General features: G+C 38.0%; 1 protein-coding gene across 3 annotated transcripts in view; it reads left to right on the forward strand.

Annotated features, from left to right (window-relative positions):
• Positions 1-20587, forward strand: part of ATP6AP1 (ATPase H+ transporting accessory protein 1) — a 40147-nt gene extending 19560 nt beyond the window's left edge. For all 3 annotated transcript variants that reach the window (XM_042942593.1, XM_042942600.1, XM_042942582.1), the window contains 6 exons: positions 4927-4970; positions 5227-5288; positions 6831-7066; positions 12809-12859; positions 15210-15450; positions 19844-20587. In XM_042942593.1, coding sequence (XP_042798527.1) covers positions 5247-5288; positions 6831-7066; positions 12809-12859; positions 15210-15450; positions 19844-20146 — 873 coding nt within the window. In that variant the 5' untranslated portion in view covers positions 4927-4970; positions 5227-5246 and the 3' untranslated portion in view covers positions 20147-20587. The remainder of the gene's footprint in view (positions 1-4926; positions 4971-5226; positions 5289-6830; positions 7067-12808; positions 12860-15209; positions 15451-19843) is intronic.
• The last annotated feature ends 2260 nt before the right edge of the window (positions 20588-22847 follow it).

Raw genomic sequence — 22847 nt, forward strand, 5'->3', positions numbered from 1 at the left:
GGCTAAACACAACAGCAAAGGCCTAGCCACAGTGCTGGCTCAAAAGCCATAAGGGGACTTTGAAGCGCTGAGAATGAGCACAAAAGGTGTAACTTCACCCTTAGAACCTTTAAGGTCAGAACAAAAACTCGTTACACACTCGTAAATATACAATACATAAATAAGTACAATTATCACAGAATGCATCATGGGTAGGTGCATGCGCAGAAGCCAAAATACGATATAACCACCAGCTGTCAATCAAAAATGTCAATCAGGGGTACCTGAGTGGCTCAGTTTGTTGAGCCTTGGACTTCGGCTCAGGTCCTGATCTCATGGTTTGTGAGTTTGAAGCCCACGTCAGCTCACTGCTGTCAACATGGGGTCTGCTTGGGATCTTCTGTCCCCCTGCTCTCTGCCCATCCCCTGCTCTCTCCCATTCTTTATCTCAAAAATAAACATTTTTTTAAAGTGTCAATCAAAGCCAAACTTACATGTGCAGAAAGCAGGCTTAAAAGGATGCAGCTAGAGCTTCTTGGTGCCATTGCCAGCCTTGCTCCGGCTCTGATCTGCTTTCACTCTTGAAAGTGTACTATACGGATCTACTCAGTAAACTCTATCTCCCCAGTCTGGTCTTGGGTCTCCAGTTCTTTGATGCATCTGGGACGAGAACCAAGTGACCTGGTAACAATGACTTAATACATTTTTATCTCATTTAGGTAAACTATATCTCAGAATTTTCAGTTTTTGTTCATTAAGACATTTTAAGATTGAGTACTTAACCCTGTATCATGATATATGATTTTTTGATCAACGAGATTCAAGTTAAATTTTAAAGTCTGTTTGTGTATGATGATGTTATTGGAAAGCTTGAAGCTCTTTAAGCAGTATTGCCTGGGTATTAGTGTTTCTTTCACATATTCAGTTACTTTGTAACTTTCACTACAGAGTTTGGAGTTTAGGTAAGATAGAGATCTTTTAGCTAAAGCACATCTCTATTGTGGTTACATGATTACTGATTGGAAAATTAAAGTAAATTTACAGGAAATTAAATTTCTTAATGGTCCTAGGTGTAATTGGGCTCAGAGGACTGATTCATGCTAATCCTACTCAAATGACAGTTACTATAAATCAGAATACAAGTTTATAAATTTTTAAAGGAAGGCATCTTTTTAAAAAGACTAAATTAGACAAATTTAGTCAGTTTATCTTTAGTAACAAACAACTCCAGCTTTTCAGAATCTCATGATCTCAAACATTTATTTCTCACTCATATTACATGTTGATAGATACAGGTGGGCTGTCATAGCCCTGCTCTAGCTGTTTCCCATGTCTTGTCATTCCAAGACCTAGATTGAAAGAGCACCCCTATTTGGGCATGCCATTGTCTTGGCAGAGGGAAAAGGGCAAGAGGTGGCAGACACATGCAATACCTCTGAAAATTTCTAGAGAACTGGCACACTATTGCTTCCATTCATATGCCACTGTCTCAACCAAGATGCATAGCCAAGACTTAACTCTGGGGCAGGGAATCTTCTCCACCTACAGGGAGGTGCTGCAAGGTATATGGCCAAGGGCAGGGATATATCCATCTCTGGGATTGTTTCCAGGGTGTTGGGAACAATCATACACTCCACCATACTACCACAGTATTAAAACATGCATAGCGGATTTCTCAAATAATACATTTTAGACATTATCTAACAACTTCCAATTACTATTGACAAAGTTTTAGTCTCCAACACTTCCCTCACCTTTCTTTCTTTATCCCCTCCAGCCCTCCAATATATTATTATTTACATTATTACTTTCATTTAAATCTGTCCATTGGTGGATGTTCAGACAAACAAAATGTGGTATATCCATACAATGAAATATTTCTCAGTAATAAAAGGGAATGAAATATTGACATATGTAACATCAATGAATCCCTATCATTGTGTTAAGATCGAAAAAAGCCACTGTTTCCGATTCTGTGTCTCCCTCTCTCTCTGCCCCTCCCCCGTTCATGCTCTGTCTCTCTCTGTCCCAAAAATAAATTAAAAAAAAAAAAAAAAAAAAAAAACGTTGAAGGGGCGCCTGGGTGGCGCAGTCGGTTAAGCGTCCGACTTCAGCCAGGTCACGATCTCGCGGTCCGTGAGTTCGAGCCCCGCGTCAGGCTCTGGGCTGATGGCTCGGAGCCTGGAGCCTGTTTCCGATTCTGTGTCTCCCTCTCTCTCTGCCCCTCCCCCGTTCATGCTCTGTCTCTCTCTGTCCCAAAAATAAATTAAAAAAAAAAAAAAAAAAAAAAAAAAAACGTTGAAGGGGCGCCTGGGTGGCGCAGTCGGTTAAGCGTCCGACTTCAGCCAGGTCACGATCTCGCGGTCCGTGAGTTCGAGCCCTGCGTCAGGCTCTGGGCTGATGGCTCGGAGCCTGGAGCCTGTTTCCGATTCTGTGTCTCCCTCTCTCTCTGCCCCTCCCCCGTTCATGCTCTGTCTCTCTCTGTCCCAAAAATAAATTAAAAAAAAAAAAAAAGATCGAAAAAAGCCAAACACTAAAGAATATGTAGTATTCTATTTATAATTCTAGAAAATGCAAACTAATCTAAAGTGACACCAAGTCTTTAGTTTTCCTGTGGCTGAGAATGGAGGGAACATCTCCCTGCAAAAGTGCATAGGGAAACTTTTGTGTGATGTAAATATTCTGTACCTTTATTATGGTGGTATGCATATGCTCAAACTTATCGGATTGTACACAGTGAGTGAATGTAGTTTATTGTACTTAAATTATACCTCAGTAAACTCGATAAAGTGAGAAAAAGTTGTATATATGCATGAATTTATTAATAGCAATGAGTACATATCATGGTCAGTTATTTGTCCTCTTTAGAAATTCTCATTAGTTAATAGAGACTGTATTACCAAGAGAATGGTACATTCAGTTCCGTGTAATTCATTTTAAAGCACTTTACTGTGATACAGATTTAGTAACTCTTTAGCTAAAATTATGTTTTACATATGGATAATGATATGTAATATATCCCTAATTGTAAATATATTAAGTTTATGTAATATCATATATACATATAGGTCTTAGCAGTCTCTCAAGTATAGAGTTTAATCTGCACTCTCCTATACTATAGGTTCAAGTTATGAAAAATTTAAAATAAACAATAAACTAAAATTTTTTATAACATTTATGACACAATTAGAGATCTAAGCAATTGACATATTTAATGTTAAAGAATTATTGATATTTTCTAGATATAACTGGCCTATTATTTTTAAAAGTCCTTATCTTTTAGACATCCATACTTAAGTCAAATAATTTCTGGTATTTTCTTCAAAATAATACCTCAGAGGAGAAGTAGGTGAACTCATAAGTGAAAAAAGATTGCTTATGACTTGATAATTACTAAAGCTGGATGTTGGGTACAAGTACATGCAGGTGGGAAGAAGACTTCTGTTTTTCTGTTTGTATGTGTGTGCTCTCAATATTCCATGATTATATTTATGTGTGTTTATAATATTCCATGTTAGAAAGATGTGTAGATTTTCTAAGTTAGCAATTTCACTTCTAGGAATTTATCTTAAGGAACTTCTTGGGGATATGAACAAACAATCTACAATAATGCTTAGTGTAGTACTGTTTATTAATTGGAAACAATCTAAATACTTAAAGGAATTTGGTCAAATAAATGGATACATTTGTATGATATAAATACTAACATGGAATTCAAAATTATATCAGAAAATCATGATGAGCACTGGGTGATATAGAATTATTCAATCACTATATAGTACATCTGAAACTAATATGACCCTATATGTTAGCTAATGGGAAGTAAAATAAAAACTTAAAAATTACATAAGAAAAATATATAATTACATGAGAAAATATTTGTGATATACGTTTAAGTGGAAAAAAATTTGCACTATTTTTAAGTATTATAAAAAGTAACTTATATGTGTTGTGTGTGTGCATCTCTGTGTTTGTGTGTATGTACAGTGAAACAACAGAAGGATATATATTATAATTTATATCCTAGGGGTGCCTGGGTGGCTCGGTCAGTTAAGCATTCTACTCTTGATTTCGACTCAAGTCATGATCTCATGGTTGGTGGGATCCAGCCCACATCTGGATCTTCTGTGCTGATAGCATGGAGCCTGCTTGGGATTCCTTCTCTCCCTCTCTCTCTGCCCCTCTCTTGCATGCGCACGCTCTCTCTCTGTCTCTCAAAATAAATAAAATAAACTTAAAAAAATTTACATCCTCATAATTTTCAGAAATAGCTTTTTGGCAATTGGGTCTTTTTTAAATTTTTATTTATTTAAAGTGCTTATTTCATTTGAGAGAGCTAGTGAGTGCGCAAGTGGGGAAGAGGGAGAGAGGGAGAGGGAGAGAGAACCTCAAATGGGCTCCACACTCAGTGTGGATCCTGACATGGAGGTCAATTTCACGAATGGTGAGATCATAATGTGAGCCAAAATCAGGAGTCTGACGCCCAAACCCCACTCAGGCATTCCCAGTGCATCTTTTTTTTTTTTTTTTTTAATAAAAATGATTGAATATTTTTGCTTTCATATACTGAGTACAGGGAGTATAAAATTTCATGGTAAAATATTTTATTATGTTTTATTGTTTGACTATTTGGTTTATTATTTGGTTATTTTTGGTTAAACCTCAGTGTTTAGCACACTGCTTGGAACATAGTAGGCCTTCAATAATAATATTCACTGGATAAGGATTAGGGTTGATATTTACAAATTTAAAAAAATCTGAATTTTTCATGTTTTCTTTGAAGAACATGTATTACTTTTTAAAATCAGAAATTTGCTATGGAAAAGTAAACAGTTTTGACAGGTACTTTGCCTTCTACTTTGATGTATCATAAACTGAGATATCCTCCTTCAAACTTCTTATAAAATCCGAAATTTAGCTATTCAGCATCTTTTTGTTTTTTTCTAGTTTCATCTCTCAGACATCTTCAAATAAAGAAGTGGTTGTAAACGGTAAGATCTGTATTTGTCCTTATGATTCCTTGAAGGGTTGAGGAGAAGGTTATTGTCTGTCATGGGCTTCCCTGAACACTGGTGATTGGAACAGCAGTCTCTTATGTAAAATCTCTTGAACTAGTATATTCTAAATTATCAGTCAGAAGAGGCTCAAGCCTGGTATATTTCACATTGCTTAGCATTTTATTGTCATTCGGTTATATTAATAAATAAGTTACATTTAGCCTTTGTATTCGTATCATTTATTTGACAGATCTGCAGAGTAATGGAGATATGAAACAAACCCAGAATTGTACAACAGTACCAATCACACAGGTATGGATATGTTAGGAAACTAGATTGTATCTTAAAAAAAAAAATTAAACATGTTTCAATCAGGTCGGAGCCACTGTGAAAACATAAATAATAATTCTGTTAATAACTAACATTCTTGTTTAAGCTTTGGGTGGGGGAATACATTACAATAGTCTTATGGTAAAGAAAAAAACTAAAGTTTTACTTGCTCTTGTATATTTTCATTACAATATTCAGCTTTACTTTTGTTACTTTCTAGGCAGGATCACTATAGTAACGGTTTATCTTTGGTTACTAGTAAGCTTGGATTGCTGCTGCTTCTTTAATTTCTCTTTTATCTGTACTTATCCTGGAGTAATTGGTATGAAATGGTTGATGTAGACAAGTAGATCTTCTTTCAGATATAGACCTGCCTTTGTGACTTCCAGGGTCAAGTACCAAAGTGCATTGTCTTGAGCTTCCTAGAAATCAGCAAGGGTTTCATAAAATGAAGAATGATATTAGAATACCCTGTTAGTTTATGTATATTAAATGATCTGGAGCTGCACTGTCCTAAGCAGTAGCCAGTAGCCATATGTGGCTATTTAAATTTAAACTCAAATGAAATAGTGTTAAGTAAAATTAAGAATTAATGTCCTCAGTTGCACTGGCCACATTTGGTGCCATAAGGGCTACATATAGCTAGAGCCTGCTGCGCTGGACACTGCAGATATTAAACATATCCAGTATTGCAGAATGTTCTATTGGGCACTAATGGTCTGGAGAATTATGCTTGGTATCTAGAAGCCTCTTGTTTGTTGGTTTGTTTTTTTGTTTAACATCTTAATTTCTTTATTTTAAAGTCCTGTTTTATTTAGGTTCTGATTTTCGTGGCATGTTGAATTTTTGTTTTTAATTACTAGACTTTTTTTTTTTTTTGAGCAGCTTTAGGTTTACAGAAAAAAACTGAACAAAATATAAGTTTCCTATATGCTTTCTCAATCACTCCCCACTCCAGTTTCCCCTTTATTTAACATTTTGTGTTAGTTTGGTATGTTTGTTAAAGTTGATGAACCAATATTGATAGATTATTATTAACTAAAGTCCATAGTTTACACTAGGATTCACTCTCTGTGTTGTACATTTTATGAGTTTTGACAAATGTATAATGTTACCTATTACTGTTAATAGTGTTTTACAGAATAATTATTTCATGGCTCTAAAAATCTATGCTCTACCTATTCATCCCCACTTTCTCTCCCAGGCTGGTGACTTTTTAAAGTCTATATTGCTAATATTATCATTTGCAAAATTGGATCTTTTTTTTTTTTTTAACAATTTGGTCCTTTCCAATTTGGGTGCTTTGTGGAACTAGTTTCATATACTTTTCACACATACCTGTCATTTTAGCTTGTTATGATTAAGATGGGTCTACTTGTCTCCTTTGTCCCACAGTAGTATGGACTCTGGAGCTGGAGAGATCAGAGACTCAATAGGTTGTGAATTAATCCTTTTACTTCTGAGAAGCCTTTTGTACCATGGAAACAAATCCATCTCTTAAATTTTGTTTATTTGGTTAACTAGACTCTCAACTACACTCTGAGCAGACAAGGACATTTGGAAAAAGAAGCTTGGAATGCATTCAGCCATCATAGCCCAGTTAATGTCTCTATGGATGGAATTCCTTGCATTCTTTTCTGGGCCAAAAGAATAACAATAAAATTTAAGAATCAGACCTGGCTGGATTTTACAGATGAAGCTTTTGGACAGAAGGCAGCAGTGGATACTAGCAACTCAAATTGCAGTGAAGAAAGTGCCACGTAAGTTGCCATTAGGGTATTGTGATCTGTTAACTGGGCGTTCGAGTTTTCTGACATTTCAGAAGATGGAAGTAGGTTCGTTTGTAGTTAACTTGAAACACATCTCTGAGGAAATGTTTAACATCTACAATGAAAGAAAAATCAGAAATTAATTTAAAAACTATTTTTCCTAGCTATTTTCTTGTTATAATACCTCAAGGAAAATCAGAGTTGTGAAAGAGGAGGTTTTCCAAACTCATCCTGAAAACTGAAGAGGACCCCAGGCTTGGTATCAACTCCAAATGTGAGGTGTCCACCTACTTTTGTGCCAGCAGGGAGGAAATCGTGTATCAGCAAGCCGAGTCCTACGTCTTCTACTGGGGGAAACCATGAAGGCTGACTCTAGCCAAGGAAGAGTCCCAATTCTAGAGAGTGTTCTGAAGTTGTGGAATGTTGCCAGTTTGCAGGGGTATCTTTGAATGGCCAAATTTCAGAGAATTCTTTAGAACAGTTCTTCAAAATGATTATAATAATTGCTTTTGATTTGAGATAAGCAGATTAAACAAATATCCCTTTTAAGGAGGAAATCAATGTCCAGTACCTTTCTCTGCTTTTAGTCATCTGAGCAAAAATTTTTTCTTGTATTTGTTTTGGTCAAGAAGGAGTAAGTCTGGCATGTCCCACTTGCTTTCGGTAAATCTCCTTGCTTTCAACATTTGCTGGTATAATGAAGGCTTTTGGAAGATTGTCTGCATTTGTTCTGGCCTGGTTGAGATGGGCAGAATGCTAATGTATACTGTGTATTTGTGTGTGTGTGTGTGTGTGTGTGTGTGTGTGTGTGTGTGGCATTTTTACTCCAGAACTTGACATTTCATTTAAAAATTATTGATGATGGGTGAAAATGGATTGTATTAGTATTACAAGTTATATTACAAGTTTTAGTAAGCATCTTGCTATTCAGAATGATTGTCTCTTATTAGAGAATTAGAGGATTCTAAGTATAAGCATCCAGAGTCCTCCCAGATTTGTTTATTCTGTTACAGCACAGACTACCAAAGAGACTCCAGCACTGCTGAGAGCTCAGGACTTGTTCCTTGGGCTCTAATTAATTCCCTACAGGGCTCTTTATTTGTGGTCAGCTGCCTGGAGAGAGGCTGATTGCCTAGGGATCATCTTGCCTGTCTGTGGCTGACTGGCCCTTCTTGATTCCATTTATTCTGACCACAGGATATTTGTGGGGGAGATCAGAGCACCACAGTTTTTTTGCTGGGCTTTAGAAATCTTAATGATCACTGGGAACCCAGAAACAGAAAAAATGACAACTTGGCTTCTAGGCCCAGTTCTGCCAGTGAGCTTTGTGACTTTACAAATAGGAGCTGCCATAGGATCATATCTGTGAATGGAGGTGATGGCATCTATTAATTGTAACAGGCCTGGAGCATTTGCCATGGATCAGGCACAGAGCAAGGACTTCACGGGCACAATATTTATTATTCCTTACAATACTATTGTGAAAAAGTCCCTGAGTCACAGACCATTACCATCTGAAATCAAACTTCGTAGAGGTTAGGAAATTTGATAAGACCATACAGCTTGTTTGCTAGTAGAGCTGAGGTCTACCATGTTTTTAATAGTGGCATTTTACCTCCTCTCTCTTGGCGCTATCTCATAGCATCATGATAATCAAATGGGGAGGGGCACCTGGGTGACTCAGTTACCGGCTCATTCAGCTAAATGTCCAACTTCAGCTCAGGTCACGATCTCAGTTTGTGAGTTCGAGCCCCGCTTTTAGCTCTGAGCTGTCAGTGCAGAGCCTGCTTCAGATCCTCTCTCTCTCTCTCTCTGTCCCTCTCCCTCTCCTCCTCCTCCTACCCTGATTGCATGTGAGTTCTCTTTCTTTCTCTCTCTCTCTCAAAAAAAAAATAACCATTAAAATCAAATGGGGAATTGTATGCATGAGAACTTGTCAGGGGCTACTCAAAGTGGTAGTATTACCTTCCTAACATGCTAATGATAAACTAGAGTAAAATAGTGCCTAGTTTGCTGGTGGAAGGACCTAGGGAAGCTTTGGTTTTCATAATGCACAAAGGAATAATTGGGTGGAACCTGACTTTTCTTCTTGGCCACCAATGTAATAATTCTACTGGGACAAGTTCTGAGTGAATAGCCCCCACCTCCTGGAGTACTGCTCAGGCAAGTGTGCCCACATCCAGGACAGCCGACCCAAGGGCATGAGTGGGAGGCTTCCCAGTACATTAAGCATGCAGGGACCAGATATTGAGTCCGTCCCTCATTCCTGTGAATTGTGGACATTAGTGGGCATTTGCTGTGCTGGCAAGGAAATCTTCTATTCTCAAGAACCAGAAAGGGAGTGATGGAAAGAACAAACCCAAATAAAGACATAACCATGTAGGGTCAAAAGCACAGATTAAAAAAATATGACCTTGTTTTAGTGCCTGGAAACAAAATGTTCAGGGAAAGGCGAATTGTTGGCAGACAGATTTGCTACGGAAGTCTTTTTAAATAGTGAAAGCCCTACAAATAGAGCATAATCTGAGCATCTGTGTGTATTTTGAGTTTAGGCAATTATAGTCTGAAGAATTCAGAGTCTGTTTGAAACGTGGGAGGTTAGGGCGCTTGGAAGAGTAAAAGCAGCTCTTTTTTGAGTGACTTACTAGATTGTATTTCTCCTTCGTGTTCTCAGGTAATGGTGCCGTGGCTGGCAGTTAAGAGCCTCACTGAATGATTGTCGAATTTGCTTTCTTGAAATCAAGTATGTTCTTTACTCTGCAGCAGAGCATGTTAACAGCTTTCACCAAAACCAGGACTGCTGGAGAGAACTCTTGCAGGGTCAGAAGCATAGAGGCCATTGAGCTGCTCCATCAGAAGGGGGGAGCCGTTAGGGTGGGCTCAGTGTGGCCTTGCTTTGAATTTTAGTTCATCAGCTACAGAGCCAGTTTATAGATAACTAAGCTATTCTGATTCCTTGGAAGAAGTAGAGAAATGTCTGTTAGAGTAAGTGACCAATCAAATTCATAAAATACTATTCAAGGAGTACAATTTATTTCTTAGAAGTTTTAAGTAATTTGTTAACTATTAGAATATTATTAGAGAAAGGCCTTTTGGAGACTTGCTTAACTGAGTAAATTACCTTATAAAGTATTTATAAATGAGTGCTTTTAAGGTGCCTGAGCTTATTATGTTAGGAAATAAAGATAATTCTCTTAGTGACTTTATTTACCAGGTTTATTTTATAAATATCCCTTACCCCATAGATAGTATGAAGATAAACTTTAGCTCAATCACTGACATTTCTATTTCTTGATAAGTAGGACCAAATTAATGAGATTATATTTGTGGGTTTTTTTTTCAAGTTTGTAATTTTACATTTTATGGCTACCCACTTTTGCTTTTTTGGTTTTATGGCATATGTTGAGGTGTTATAACTTCTAGACATTATAATGTCTATTATATAGATAATATATAATACATAATATATTATAATATTTATATATATTTATATAACATATATTTATAATATATAATGTATAAAAGGATGCAGCACCATCCTTTCTGTATTTACATTTTTCACATTTTCTCATTTCAGTTATTTAGCTTTTTCTCATTTTTATTTTTCAACCTTATTGAAATATAATAAAATACACTAAACTACACATGTTTAAAGTACACACTTTGATCAATTTTGATGTGTTTGTACACGCATGAAACCATTACTATAATCAAAACAGCAAACATTTTCATCACCCTGAAAAGTTTCTTCGTGCCCTTTTGTGATCTTTCTCTCCTGCCACTCCCACCCCTCCAGGTAACCACTGATCTGCTCTCTATCATTATAGATGAGTTTGAATTTTCTAGAATTTTATATAAATATACTCATACAGTGTATATTCTTTTTTAGTCTGGCTTCTTTCACTTAGCATAATTATTTTGATATTCTTCTGCTTTGTTGCATGTGTCAAAGTTATGTTCCTCTTTAGTGCTGAGTAGTAAGTACTCCATAGTATGGATATACCACTACTTATTTGTCCATCCACCTCTTGATGGAAATTTGGTTTTTGCCCCAGTTTTTAGATAGCTTTCCAAATAAAGTCGTGTTAAACGTTCATGTGTAAGTCTGTATACGAACATATATTTTCATTTCTCTTAAATAAGTATCTAGGAGGGGAATGGTCAGATCATATGGTATACGTATGTTTGGCTTTTTAAGAAACCACCAAATTGTTTTTTGTACCATTTACCTTCCCATCAGCTTTGTGTGAGGAGGTTCTGGTTGCTTTACATCCTCACCAACACTTGGAATGGTCAATGTAAGACTGTAAAGAAAATATTTTTATTGTTTCTGCATGGTTAGCAATTTCTGGACAAATTTTACTGGGACTTGGGTTAAAAAATAAGCCTTGGAGTTAGTTAGTAATTTAGTTAGATTCATCTCCTTAGAAGAAAGTGTTTACCTGTCAGGAGTACTGAACCTCAGGACCATGGACATATTGCAGGGTTTGGAAACGCGGAGAGACTTCTTGTCTTCCTCTTAGAAATAATTATTTACATTCATGGGTATTAGACATGCAGCCGTTTGTCTCCTTTAAGATGAGCTATTTCTCCCATTCAAAGGCTAATAAAACTCATCTGCTTACATTGTGAGGTAGGTAACTAGTACCCTTCTCTTTTCATGTTTCCAGGACAGTTTTTGACACTATGGAAGCAAATGTTTTCTTCCTCTCTCAGGAGGTGAAGGGGTACCACAGTCTCCCTCTTATATAAACTCCCAGATTCATAATTTTGGTGTTCCTCATCTGTATTAAAAATCTCAGTATGTACAGGATGATATCTGGCTCTCATCATGTTTCTAAGGCAGAAGAATTCAGTTAAAAGGGGAATCAGGGCACCTGGGTGGCTCAGTGTCCGACTTTGGCTCAGGTCATGATCTCACAGCTCTAGAGTTCAAGCCCCGCATCAGGCTCTGTGCTGATAGCTCAGAGCCTGGAGACTGTTTCTGATTCTGTGTCTCCCTCTCTCTGCTCCTCCCCTCTCAAAAATAAGTAAATATTTTTTAAAAACTCTTTAAGAAAAAAGGGGAACCAATATGGTTATTGCTATGAGTTAGTAATAATCTGTCTCTGCTCCCAGAAATCTCCTGTTAACTTTTACAAAAGTGTGAATAAATATGGATTTTAAAAGCTTAAGAGTAGGTTCTTAAAAAAAAATTCAGCCATTTCAATTACTGTATCATGGTGCTTTTATCTTATTGTGGTCTTATTTTATATTTTGCTGATAGCTAATGATGTGCTGAGCATCTTTTCATGTGCTTATTAGCTATTTGTGTATTTTCCTTTGTGAAGTGCCTGTCTTTTCCCCATTTTTAAGTTAGGTTGGTTGCCTTCTTATTATTGAATTGTTAGTGTTATTTATTATATTCTGGATACTAGTTCTTTGTGTATATGTATTGTGAATATTTTCTCTTGTTCTGTGGCTTGCCTTTTTTTGTTTCTTAACACTGTTAAGAGTATTTCTGAAGAGTAAAATTTTGAATTTAATAAAGTACATTTATCAATTTTTCTTTATATTTCATACTTCTATTTTTTTTTCAAGAAACCATTGGCTACCCCAAGATTCCAAAACTGCTATATGTTTATTCTATAAGTTTTATAGCTTTAGTTGTTCCATTTTGAGGTAAGTTTGTAGTAGAGTGTTATGTAAAGGTTATTTGTATTTTGATGGATTATGTTCTTTCTGTTTTCTTAGTTTATCTATGAAGTTTGGTGATGCTGAAAGTCCCAAAGGTCTTGATATAAGGTAAGTATGGATACTACTTTAAAAGGTCATAAATTCAGCACTCCAGTTTAGTTCCATATAATTTATTCATTCAACATGTAGTAAGTATCAAGGACTTCCTATGTGCCAAGCACTGTGACACGTGAAATGCCACACTTAACTAACTGTACAAAGTCAGTGATTTTATGGTAGGATCCTATCATAATGCTTTCTTCAGTTTCTACCAAAGCATCTGTGTAGTTTTTCCCTCCTCAGTTAAGACCTAGAAATCACATGAACCTGAGAATGTAATAGTCTTTTTCTTCTGAGCAAAGACTAAAATATATGTAAAGCTCCGAAGCTGTGACTCTGGTTTGAAGTTATTTTCTATATAATACCTTACAGTGAATCACACGTCATCTAATAATAGCAAAAAGGTCTCTGTTAGCTGAATTTCCCAGCAGACAACACAGGCCTACATTTTGCTCTGCTTATGTATGGAAGAATATATCTGCCAAGCAGTTAGGAACTGCTCCAGGAGTGGGGCACAATTTGAAGGCATTATATACTTTTTCTTATAATAATGAAATGTTTCCATTTCTATAGGACCAACCTTTTCATGGAGACAAATAGCCGTGTCTTTAACATTACTTGAAACACCAGCAGGATGTAGTTGGGTAGTCTTTCCTAAGCTGTGTTCCATGGAGCACTTCTGCTCTGTAAAAATATTTACAAGATTCCTAGGAAAGGGGTTCTGTGGCCAGATGTGTTTGAGAAAGACTGCACTCCATGTCCTCCTCTTGGAGATTGACACTATAAATTTGTATTAAACTTAAATTTATTAAATTTAATGTATAAAATTAAAGTTACTATGAAGACATGCTCTTAAGGAAGATTCCTGCACTTGGTAACTTTGATTAACCTCATGTTTCCTGTGTTTATCTCGGAAAGCTCTTTCCTCAGAATATTTGTCTACATGTCATGGAACACTAGTGTTTCACTGATCATAATTTAAAAAATACATATCATCATATTTCAGAGAAACTTTATGAGGAAAATAGAATCCCACAAGGTGAGTAAACATATATACAAACCCAAATACACATATCTGTTTCATATAGGAATGAGGAATAGTTTTTATTCGAATAGCACCTTTTTTCCCCAAGAGGAAATTAGCTTTACGATTCTTATTTTTTCTGATGATAAGGGTATGTGGCAGACACTGTCAGTACCCTAGCTGTGTCACTTTGGGCATTTCCATTTGAGAGTACTGTAGTCCACCAGCTCAACTTTGAATTGTCAGCCCTTCCTTACCTAAAAGCTTTCTTTAGTCAGAGAGGTCCACTGCCTCTTATCCCTACCTCAGCAGCTCTCAGTCAGTGACCGAAAGAAGTGTATAAACACCCCAGCTCCCTCACCCTCAGATCAGATAACAGGCATGTGAACTACCCTGTCTCCCAGGGTACCCCATGGGCATCAAACCCCACCTGCCCATTGTGGAAACTTGCTTAACAATGTGTCCTTTTGGGGTGCCTTCTACTCTGTCATTTCTCTTTTTCCCGTTTGACATATTTTGAGTGACTAAATTGCCAAATAAGTTTGGGACCACCTCCCCAAATACTTCTATTCACATCATTGTCTCAGGGTCTGCTTCTGTAGGGGCCCAATGCATGTCCAGAAAACAGAAAAATCAGAAAATGTTAATCTATGAAAAGAACGTGAAAATTATTCATAATTTAACCTCCATTTGTAATCATTAATATTTTGATCTCTGTCCTTCCAGAATTTTTTCTATGTAGTCATACATTTTTTTAATGAAGAAATGATCATGACATATTATAACTTTTTTATTGCTAGAGAGTATTTCATTCCAAAATGGTTAAGAGTAAGGGCTCTGGTCTCAAATTGGATTCAAAGCTCTGCTCCCATACCTAATCTCTGAGTAAATTTGCACAGGTTCTTTCCTTAACTCCACTGTGCCTTGATTCATCACCTATGACATGAGGGTAATAATATTGTGTATCTCATGTTAAATAATAGAAGGGTGCTTGACACAGTAAAAGCTTTTATTATTAGTTTTGACCCTTATTTATTTAACTAATTCTGTGTTATTGTCCATTTAGTTTTCCTCAACCTTTTGCAAAGTAAAATCAAGTTTTGATTACAAAAGAAAATAAAACAAGTTTCTTTGTGTTTTTCTTTTTGAAGGAGTTTGTACCATTCACTTTTATTCCTACCCATCAGGAAACTCTTCTCTAGAACTAGAAGTAAACTCTCACTGAGCCAGTTCTGCTACCTGACAAAAGAGGGTGCAATTGCTCTGTTAATAGATGATTTCCTGTGTAGCAAAAATCAAGTGCTTTAGGAGTGATACTGTTGTAATCTTTTTCAGATTCACCCTTACCAATTACAAAAAGTCCTACATCCAGAGCTGGTTTAGTTTGCACAGAGTTGAGATTATTTTCAATAATTCGATCCAAGCAACTTTTAATGCCACTGGCATATATGCTCTATCGAGTTATTCCTACCACTGCCAGCATGTCAGCAGCCTGCAGCGTTATGATGCCCTCTTGTTGCCCAGCTACGTGGATGATACTTCAAGCCTGTGGGAGGTCACTTTTGTTGATTTCCAGGTAATAAACTAAAACAGGTGCTCAGTGCACCTGTATATTTGGTGCCAAAAAACCTCAGTGTTTGAAAACACCTGTAATATACATGTTTAGGGAAAAGAGAGGAATGGATACCTTTAAAATAATGTTGGTATTTTTTTTCTTTATCTTCTAAGTTTTGAAATGGAATCGGATAGAATGTTTCCTCTCCCTGTGCACTACCCACCGCGTATGCCTCCTCCCCACTTGCCTTTACATTCACATTTATGCAGTCACTAATAACTACCAATGAGGAACGCCAGCAGTTGAAAGTGGAGTGAAGCTGTGGTGTGAAGTCCCGTGACTGACACTTCCTGGAGGGAGAGGCCCTTCTGGGGAGAGGAGCTGCTGGACAATGATTTTATTTCCTTCTGGGGGTGGAACAGTGATCCTATCCAGACAGATAAGAAGTACATTTGTAGCCTGAGTGACAGCTTTGGTAGTTAGCATAGGAATGGAACTGTCAGCCAGGGAGTCACAACTATCCCAGAAGATCCTCTTGAAAGTACTTGGAAAGGCATGGGGAAAGGCTTAGAGACATCTGTCAACTTCCTCTGTCCTGTTTACCTGTTTAAAAAAACTTCCCTTGTTCTTCCAACTCACTGAAATAGGCAGGGTTTTGCTTGCCCTTTTGTGTACACTTTCCAATCTTTTCCAAAAGTAAATAGATTTACTTCCTCTCCTCCCAGCTTGGAGAGGGTGGTGTTGAGAGGCAGTTTGGGATAGGGAAGGACCTTGCATTTTAACGTTTGAAAGAAAGTCTTGGTTTCAAATTGCTTGTCACCTACCTGGGTCAGCTACTTCACCCTCTTAATTTCTGACCTCTCTTTTACGGATGTAAAGAAATCATGGCCTAAGATATGTGACAACACCCAGGACTGTGTCAGGCCTGGATTAACAGTAACTACTACTTTTGAGTCCTCTGTGTCTGCCAGCACTGTTGTGGTTATTTTACATACTTTGTTTTCAAACCTCATCATAATGTCACAAGATTGTTGTCATTATCCCTGTTTTACAAACGAGATGCCTGAAGCTCTGATGGTTGCATAATTTCTCAAAGTGATATAACTGGTAAGCGTTAGAGGCAGAGTTTGAATTCTGGACTATTTGACTTCAAGGGCACATTATAGCATACATAATGCAGATGTATTTATCAATGTTTATAAAGTATATATTATATAGATTTCTCTCACTTGCCCTTTAGAAAGAGAAGCAGGCACAAAGGGCAGGAAGTAATAATGAACACATGGAATAATTCACACATTATGCTGCCTGATTGGAACAGAGGAATTGCCTGATTTATACCTCTACCTTGTTTCAGAAGTGACTTTTAAGGTGACTTACAGAAACACTGTACGGAAATTAACTTTGAAAAATGTACAAACCACTTCATACCTATTAGGATGCTTATTATTTAAAAACAAACAAACAAACAAGCAAACAAAAACAAGCAAACCCCAAACAGAAAATAACACATGTTGGCAAGGATATGGAGAAATTAGAAACTTGTACATTGCTAGTAAGAATTGAAAATGGTGTAGCCTCTCTGGAAAATGGTATGGTATTCCCTCAGAAAATAAACAGAATTACCGTGTAACTCAGCAATTCTACTTCTGGGTATTTACTAAAAGAATTGGAAGCGGGAGCTTGAACAGGTATTTGTGTATTCACAGTAGCATCATTGACAAAAGCCAAAAGATGGGTGGAAACAACCCAAATGTCCATCAATGGATGAATGAAAAACAAAGCCTAGTGTATATGTGCGATGGAATATTAACCTTACAAAGGGAGGAAATTCAGATACGGGCAACAGCATGAATGAACCTTGATGAACCTTGACATTACGCTATGTGAAATAAAGCAGACACAAAAGGACAAATATTTGTATGCTTTCACTTCAATGAAGTATCTACAGTAGTCATATTTGGAAACAAAAAAATAAAATGGTGTTTGCAGGGGCCTGAGGGAAGAGGGGAATGGGGAATTAGTGTTTAATGGCTGAGTTTTGCAAGATGAAAAAGTGTTCTGGAGATGGGTGGTGGTGATAGTTGCACAATAATCTGAATGGACTTAATACCACTGAACTGTACACCTAAAAATGGTTAAGATGGTAGATTTTATGTTTTTTATATTTTACAAACAAAAAAGGGGTTAAAGACATGGGGCTTAAGAAAAAGGAAGAAAAGATTAGTTACAGCCACCAGTGAGGCCATTACGCAAATCCGCGAGGCCGTCTGTCTGACCTGGCTAGAAGCAGCACAGTGACTTGGCTCTAAAGCTTTGGAGCATCTAGTATATAAAAGAATCGCTCAGTTACATGTTCTTGAGGTCTGTAAGACTACTGAAAACGTGCTTGCGAGGAGCACTTTCATCCCTGGTCTGGGGCCGCATGTGCCAGTGTCTTCAGCAGCCTGTGGTGAACACAGCAGTGGATGTCAGAGGTGGGCCTTTCTAGGCCATCCTGAATGTAAGCAGATGGCGGAACGCGAGCTCAGTGTAGGCGAGAGGTGGCGGTGTCCATAGTGGTTAAAGTACATACACAAAAGGCTGCATTCCACAGACATGGCTTTGCCCGTCTGACTTATTCTAAGAAGTACAGAGTGATGTCACGTGCATGGCAAACTGAAGGACTGCTGAAGTGTAGCTGGCATCACAAGGAGTGTATTTATTCAACACGGGCTAATTTTTGCTTCTTTGGAATGCAGGCTCAGTGTTGCCATCTTTTGTCATTTTGTCAAGAGCTTGACTCTTCAGGCACTAGCCCTTTGAGGACCCTTTGCCTCTTTCTTTTCTTTCCTTTTTTTTTAAGTTAATTAATTAATTAATTTATTTTTGAGAGAGAGAGAAGAGAGAGGGAACACACACCTGGGGCGAGAGAGAGACAGAGGATCCAGAGTGGGCTCCATGCTGACAGCAGACAGCCAGATATGGGGCTTAAACCCATAAACTGTGAGGCCATGACCTGAGCCAAAGTCAGACCCTAAACCTACTGAGCCACCCAGGTGCCCCTCACTTTGCCTCGTCATAGAAAGGCGGGCCAGGGATCCCAGAAACCAGGCCAAAAGTCTCCTTCAGGAGCTGTTTTAGATTCAGTCCAGTGCACAGATAACTGGGCAAGCAAGGCCTCTAACGTCTACGGCTACAGTCATTTCAGCATGAAAATATGCAAGAGCACCTACTTAAGTCATAAAAATGAGTTGTCACTTAAAGCCTTCATGGATAATTCAGTTTTTTGATGTATCCCTTTAAAACCAACTAGGTGACCGAGGTGATGCTATGTAGGATTCTTTTTCAAAAGCCAGCTAAGTGTGGGAGCTGCCTTCCACGAAAGATCAGTCTTATTTAGAGTAGTCTGTGGCCCAGTTTGTTTCACTGCGACAGTATTTAGATACAGAGCCAGTTGTCGATTTGAACCTCTTGTAGTTCCAACTATTTGAGCCACTTCATCTGCACATATGAGAAAGCTCTTCTTTCCATGCTCTGGGCAGGATGTAAAACAAGGGCTGGTATACAGCGCTTCCAAAAACAATACCAAGTCTGTATGGTACAACTGATAAAGAGGGGGAGGTAGCGTCTGGAGGAAGAAGAGACAGAACATACCAGGAGCTGTGGAATTGTAAACTGAGAAGTGACTCTGAAGTCAAACTTCCTGGGTTCGAATTATAACTTCATTGCACTTAAAAGAATCAATACATAAATAAAATAAATAAAAAATAACTTCACTCCACTTAATGCCGAGTGACTCTGGGCAAGTTACTTAACTTTTCTGTGCCTTAGTTTCTTCATCCATGAAACAGTAACTTATTCATAGGCTTTTGTGGTTTTTAAATGAGTTAGGGCAATATCTAATACATAAAAAATCTTCAGTAACTGTTAGCCTTTACTATTAGCTATATTTTGCCTCATTGGGAATCACAATATCTACTCTTAAGAGATTCTTCCTGTCCACATCCTGTCAACAGAATCAAAGGCAGAGGAACTGAGACGTATTATTCTTTGTGAAATTATAACTAATGTTTATAAAATTTTGAGTGCACTTTAAATTTTAGTGACACCACTAAGTTATGTTTTTAGATGAACTAGGGTATTTATGAGGATCAGATGACAAGAGGTTTTATTTCAGAGCCTTGAACTTCTTGAGCCTCTTAATTATGGTAAACATACATCGCAGAGTATCTGGATCAGTTTTGATTAAAAATTGTTTCACTGTGCCCATAAGCACACTCACATTTGTTGGATCATGTGCTCAAAGCATTCAGTGAAGTATGGCTCCAGTGCCTTAAATTTGATTAATTAGGAGCCCAGAAGCCTCAGCCCAACTGACAAGTAGATCTTAGGAGAGAAAGAGTATGTCACTTCAGCTTTTTCTCCTTGACAGATCCAAGGCTTTACCATCAAGGGGAAGCAGTTTGCCAAGGCCCGAGATTGTGCCTCTTCCTTCTCACCAGCAATTCTGATTGGCCTGGCCATGTCCCTGATCCTGCTGCTGGTGCTAGCCTATGCTCTGCACATGCTCATCTACCTGCGATATCTGGAGCGGCACTATGATTTTATCACCTCTCCGGCCCACTTCCCCCACTTGAAACCTCGAGATGCTGCAGAAGAGAAGGAGCTGCTGAGGAGCCAGGGAGTCGAGTGCTATGAACTGAGAAGCCAGCAGATCTGCAAAATTTATGTGTAACAGCACAGACCCCTCTTCCTCACGAAGTCCACAATGGCCAATGAAAGGAGTGATTTCTGTTGTGTCCTCTTTCACTTATGATATAAAATTTTTACCTTATGGCTTGATTTAAAAAAAAAGGAAATACATGCAAAAAATACATTTTGGAGCGTCCACTGGCCTACAACTTGAGGCAATGAAAAAGTTATCCCAGGAACCCCACAGAAATAAATATGATTGTTGCCCCAAACGTACTTTGAAAGCAAAGGGGTATTTCAAATTAAGACAAAAAAAATTGCCAAAACCCAAACAACAACAACAACAACAACAACAACAGCAACAGCAACAAAACCCAAAACCAATGATGCCATTTAGAGCAGGGAAAACAAATTTGGTCCTCCTTGTCTGTGCCAGTTTGGATGTGCTAAGTACAGAAATAATAAAAACAAAGGTTATCTGGAAGTTCTGAATTTTAAGTATTTTGTAACAGTTTGTATTTTTAATTTTTTTACTGTTTATTTATTTATTTATTTTTTTAATTTTTTTTTTTTAACGTTTTTATTTATTTTTGAGACAGGGAGAGACAGAGCATGAACAGGGGAGGGTCAGAGAGAGGGAGACACAGAATCTGAAACAGGCTCCAGGCTCTGAGCTGTCAGCACAGAGCCCGACGTGGGGCTCGAACTCACGGACCGCAAGATCATGACCTGAGCTGAAGTCGGCCGCTCAACCGACTGAGCCACCCAGGTGCCCCTGTTTATTTATTTTTGAGACAGAATGCGAGTGGGTTAGGGACAGAGAGAGAGGGAGACACAGAATCCGAAGCAGGCGCCAGGCTCCCAGCTGTCAGCACAGAGTCCCACTGGAGCTCAAACCCACGAGCTGTGAGATCATGACCTGAGCCAAAGTCGGATGTTCAACTGACTGAGTCACCCAGGTGCCCCATCACAGTTTGTATTTTTAGAAATTATATCGCAATTTTGTTTTAAAAATTAGTCTCTTTTACAGAGATGTTTAGGGAAGAGTATTGTCAATATGGTAGAACGCTTTATTCAAAGGCTGTCTTGTCATTTTACTTTGCTGTTCAGAGGCAGTCCGGTTCAATTTGTGAAGGAGGGGTAATAGTCTTGGAGTTTCTTACGTTTTCCTTCTGGCTGTGGTGGCCAGGCTTGTCTCGTTTGTCTGGTGCAGACCTGCATTAACCCTCCTAGGTACCACCTGAAATAAACAACTGAGCTAAGAACAGGGTGCTTGCTATGCAAACAGCTTCAAGGCAAACCCCATAAACTCCCTTCCAATGAAATAATGTTCCTCCAACTCTTCTTTAATAGAAATTCTGCAGTTACCACTACTCTTCTTACAACCACCTTTTTCCGTATGGATTTCTCTATAGTCTTTTCCAGTTCTTGATAGATACTAAAGATCAACTTGCTCTGGATTTTCACCAAAGCTTCTCTAACATGCCTTGTATATTAAAGAGATATCATGTGTAAAGAGTAAATTGCATTTCCCTAAATAGGGTTCCATACGTGATCTGCGCAAAACTTAGAAAGCTGATGGGAAATATGTGGGATAGAGGTCATGCACAGAGAAATTGAATCTTTTGGGCAGCTGTGGTAATGAGTTTACAGTCAATTCTGTGGTCTATAACTAAGAATCTTGATTTATGTACTTATTTATACCAAAGTTGATCATAGGATGTACTTATTTATACCAAAGTTGATCACACCCTCAAGAACATAGGAATCTAGGATTGATTATTTTATCTGTTTAGTCTAAAACCACTGGGGACTCTGTTAGCATTAGAGAGTGGGAAAAGGAAAGATCATGTCATTCTGTAATGAAATTTTCATTGTGGTCGCTTTGAGTGTCCATTGGTAGTAGAAATGATTGCTGTGGTAGGCCAAAAGTACTTGAAGGGTAAACATAACTTATGGTTCAACTGAGACACTTTTAAAAGTGAAAATGTCATTGGCAATTCCAGTGTAACAGATATAAGCAGGATGGTGCTAGAGAAACTGGGATAAATAGTCACCCTAGATATAATAATACCATACAGGGCGATACCCTGTAAGGTAAGGTGGCTCTTTCTTTTATTTTTTTTTCTTTTTAAAATTTTTTTAATGTTTATTTAATTTTTAGAGAGAGAGAGAGAGAGAGAGAGAGAGAGCGTGAGCAGGGGAAGGGCAGAGAAAGGAGACACAGAATCGGAAGCAGGCTCCAGGCTCTGAACCGTCAGCACAGAGTCCCATGTGGGGCTTGAACTCAACAAACTGCAAGATCATGACCTGAGTTGAAGTCAGATGCTTAACCTACTGAGTCACCCAGGCACCCAAGCTGTCTCTTTCTAACTGTACTGGAGGGCTTACAGAAAGAAAATAATAGCTTAAGATTTAAAATTCACGGCTCAGGGCACTTGGGTGGCTCAGTTGATTCAGTGTCTGTCTTTTGATCTCTCCTCAGGTCTTGATCTTAGGGTTGTGAGTGCAAGCCCTGTGTTGGGCTCCATGCTGTGTGTGGAGCCTACTAATAAACAAACAAACAAAACATTCACAGCTCAAGGCATAGTTAAAAAAAAAAAAAGCCAGAGAGTTTCTGTGACTGATCTACAAGGATCTCTTACCTCTTACCAAAGAACTGACATATTGCAGATCAGACACACAGGTCTGATTCTGCACATTGGTAAACTGCCTTGTGGGTGGAATTCACAGCCACCTTGCTG

This window comes from Panthera leo, chromosome A1 (genome assembly GCF_018350215.1).
Source record: "Panthera leo isolate Ple1 chromosome A1, P.leo_Ple1_pat1.1, whole genome shotgun sequence".
Classification (NCBI taxonomy): domain Eukaryota; kingdom Metazoa; phylum Chordata; class Mammalia; order Carnivora; family Felidae; genus Panthera; species Panthera leo.